Source organism: Electrophorus electricus, chromosome 4, assembly GCF_013358815.1.
Source record: "Electrophorus electricus isolate fEleEle1 chromosome 4, fEleEle1.pri, whole genome shotgun sequence".
Taxonomy (NCBI): Eukaryota; Metazoa; Chordata; class Actinopteri; order Gymnotiformes; family Gymnotidae; genus Electrophorus; species Electrophorus electricus.
This window is the reverse complement of record NC_049538.1, coordinates 460,783-464,713: the sequence shown is the minus strand read 5'-3', so window position 1 is coordinate 464,713 and position 3,931 is coordinate 460,783. Positions and strand designations below refer to the sequence as shown.

Below are 3,931 nucleotides of genomic sequence, written 5' to 3'. Positions count from 1 at the left end.
AAACAAACACCATTACATTTAGGAACTTGTTGCAGTGTACATGTAGTGTCTTCACTACACATTATGATGACAGTGACAATGTCAGAAGGAGGCAGGGTTTTAGATGCTGTCTATGCTCATCTTGACACTGCAGCTGGATGACTCAACAGGCTTCCTAATATAAGACGCAGTGGGTTAACAACTGACAAAGTGCATATGGTAGAAGTGAAGAACAACAAATTAATTGCCTCGATTTCAACAGACTGATCAGCAAATGCACACACAAGCACCTCCACCCATGACCGATAGACAAGTTCCCCTTTAGTGTTATGAAGAAGGCTGGAATTTCAACATGCATCCAAGAACACACACACCATCCAGAATTTTTATAAAAATGTTTATTGCATACATTAATAAAAACAAACTAAAATTCACTTCATACATTGAAAATTATTCCTCAAACAAAAGTCTAAATACAACTAGCTCCCCCTAGTGGATGGAGCTGCACTTGCACCTGCAGTGCAGTGTAAGGAATGGGGCCCCGCACACTTCTTCTCCATCTTTCTTTAATAGTGTGTGTTAACTTGAGTGTGTGTCGGTCTGTATGTGTGCACACACAAGTTATGAGTGTGTGAGAGAGTTGTGTGTATAAATCCAGACTAATCAGAATGAGACAGATCCATCAGTGACGTGTGTGTGATCAGTCAGTGATGATGAGCTCATCACATCCCCAGTCTTCGTAGCTGCCATCGGGCAGGTACCTGCGGATGATGATGGGGATCTTCCTGCTCCTGCAGTGTAAGCACAAACAGCTCATCACTATCACACTACTACTACTACAGCATGGGTTAGTGTAAATACAAACAGCTCATCACTGCACCACACTACTGCTACAGCATGGGTTAGTGTAAACACAAACAGCTCATCACTATCACACTACTACTACTACTACTACTACTACAACTACAACAGGGGTTAGTGTAAACACAAACAGCTTAGCACTGTATCACACTACTGCTACACCATGGGTTAGTATAAACACAAACAGCTCATCACTATCACATTACTACTACAGCATGGGTTAATGTAAACACAAACACCTCTACTATTAACTGTACTACTAACACCTCTACTAACCCTACTACTAACATTACAACTAACTACTACTACTACTACTATGTGTAGTGACCCTTGCTGGCAGCCAGGAACAGGTGAGGCAGAGTCTCCTACTTGAGTTCCTTCATGGCGATCTGCAGAGGGTCTGTTTCTCCCTCCAGCTCCACCATCACTGGTGCGCACATTCTGCCAGACAGGAAGTGATGTCACTTGGCAGTCATTGCCTTAAGACCGCTACATCCACAAATCAGAAACCTCAGGACAGGGCTGTCCAAACCGTTCAAAGGGGGCCAGTTTGGACCACATCAAAATGCAGAAGGGGCAGACACGTAGCCTATAGATATCAATAAACTACTCAAAATATTGAGTAAAGATATTTTTAAAAGCATATAGTTTATTTAATATTTCTTAACTACAGTACTTTTTTATGCAATAACTGAATATTGACTAAATCACATCATAACTAGCTCTGGTAACGTTCTCCTGCCACTCTACTTTTGATACATTTATTGAACTAGTTGTGGAGCAGTTTTATTCATTCTAGATTACAGTGAGTTATACTGTGTCCACAGTCATCTGTGTGACTTTACTCATGAACAGAATTTGAAAATTTGGCCATGCATTTACAAATGTGAAGATTTTAGCTGAAATAGCTTACTCTGTTCCAGTTCTCATGCGGGAAATAGAGACATAAAGCAATGTAGCAGACCAAAAACATGTTGGCTGATTAAGTTTAAGGTTTTAAATGTTCCTTTGTACACCCAGCTGCACAGCTGCAGAGCTTTGTATACCCAGCTGCAGAGAACACCACTGTGTGTGTTGTAGAGAACACTGTAGTCAATTATATAATCCATAATCTATTCTAACTACCTGAGATGTCCAACATCAAACATTCCCCACCTGCCCAAGCTGAGCCCTCAATCATACTCAAGTAATCAGTGAAGAAGTGAAAGTGGCTTCTTTCCAGTGGTTACAATAGCTGTTGAGCCACTAGCAGTGATGCTATTTAAACTGCACAGCACAGCTGTGTGCACATGAAGTGTGTTTCCATACTGCATACGTAATGTGTGTGAACTCACTCAATTTGCAGGGTGTGGATGTGTGTGCATTATGTGCACAATGTTTGTGTGTTTACTTACGTGATTTGCAGAGTGCAGGTAAGTGTGTGTGCACAAGTGTGTACTTACGCGATTTGCAGAGCACGGGTGCCCAGTACTCGTGCTCTCTCATATTTGGTCATGTAAGGGGTTGTGATTCTCTTCTGGTTGGCCTGCTGCCCCTCCCCTGCAGGAAGGATCTGCACATTCTCCTGATCCTCCTACACACACACACACACACACACACACACACCTGAACCATCTTAATTTTTAAATGGTTTTACTCAATGGTTCTATTGTGGACTGACACACTCTCATACAAGTTCTCCTGACTGACACACACAAACATGCTCGAATGTTCTCTAGTCTGACACATACATACGTTCTCTGACAGGAAAAGCACAAATGTTCTCTGGACTGACAGTAGAAGCAATTTTTTCAAGGGGTAGTTGCTATCAGAAGGAAAAAAAATACATGGAAGACACTGCTGCTGTAAAGTATCACAGAGAACCAAAAAAATATATATAAATAAATAAAGAAAACAAAGCCCACAAATTTTAGGAGCGCCAAAGTGTGAATGGCAGAAAGAGAACCAGACAGATTAAGGCGGTTGGGTTAAACCCAGCTGGCTAAATTCAATCAACTTCGCAGTATTCACGATTCATCGATGTTAACAATGAACATCAATCAGGTAATAGAACTCTTACATCTTCCACGTTTTCCAAGTCGTCCAGCCCCTCGTCCTCCTCCACATCATCGAAATCTCCATCATCAAAACTACAGGACAAGACGCTTTTATAACCGCATGGCCCACTTTCATTTACAAAAGCTAGTTGTTAGTTAGCTAGCGCTGTACAGATACATTATAAGGTGACGGCTACCCTCACACCTTCAGATATGTTAGTTATACCGGAACGCTTCTTCTACACCTTCTCCGGGTTCTGTAGCTGGTTAACATGTAAGCAGTAACATTACCTAGTTAACATGTGGCGTTATGTAAGATAACATTAAGCATGTATGTTGAAAACACTCTGTGGTCATAACCGTCACGTGTGCTTTCGAATTCACCAGAACATTCCTTCTAGCTTTAGCAACATTTATGTGCGTGAAAAAAACACTTACTTATCTTCGTTGTCAGACATGTTTGTTAATATCGTAAACGAAAATGAGGAAGGAATGTAACAAATTGGTTCAAGTTGCCCACCACAGTAAACGTAAACCACGAAATGAAACCCGGAAACCGGAAGTCATGTTTCCTTTCGTAGAGAAATAAGCACGTTGGGGCACCGGGGTCCGTAAATTCAATAAACGGTGAGGAATAAAAATAAAAACAATAATTAAACAAAGTTCACAATTCATGTATATTATACGTCTCATACAACACGTTTGTTTGTTGCTCATCAAATCATTTCGTTTCGTGACTGCTAACCTTTTGCTCCATTCACTACCCATGAGATTAATAAAAAATATGTTGCCAACTGTCCAACCAGAACGTTTTGCTACAACATACAAATTAGTAGTAATGTGCAATTATTACAATATTCATTTTTGGTTGATCAAAAATACCAGTTTGCCTTTTTATTTTAGTGTAATCTTGGTGTAGTTTAAATGGAAACTGAATTACGCAACATTAAAGAGAAACTGGTTTCTCACCAGTTCAGTTACGCACTCTATTCCAGCGCCCTCTGCGGGTACTCCACAGGCACACTCCCATCAGCCTGAACCTGACCAGCAAGAGC

At 40.9% G+C, this 3,931-nt stretch overlaps 1 protein-coding gene across 1 annotated transcript; it reads right to left on the bottom strand.

The window, feature by feature from the left end:
- Positions 1–360: 360 nt before the first annotated feature.
- On the bottom strand, positions 361–3,446 carry polr2f (RNA polymerase II, I and III subunit F). The gene is made up of 5 exons (XM_027026840.2): positions 3,315–3,446; positions 2,900–2,969; positions 2,283–2,413; positions 1,210–1,281; positions 361–770 (listed from the first exon to the last, which is right to left on the bottom strand). Exons 1-5 carry the CDS (start codon positions 3,332–3,334, stop codon positions 680–682), a joined length of 384 nt encoding a protein of 127 aa, XP_026882641.1. The 5' UTR covers positions 3,335–3,446; the 3' UTR covers positions 361–679.
- Between the last annotated feature and the right edge of the window lie 485 nt (positions 3,447–3,931).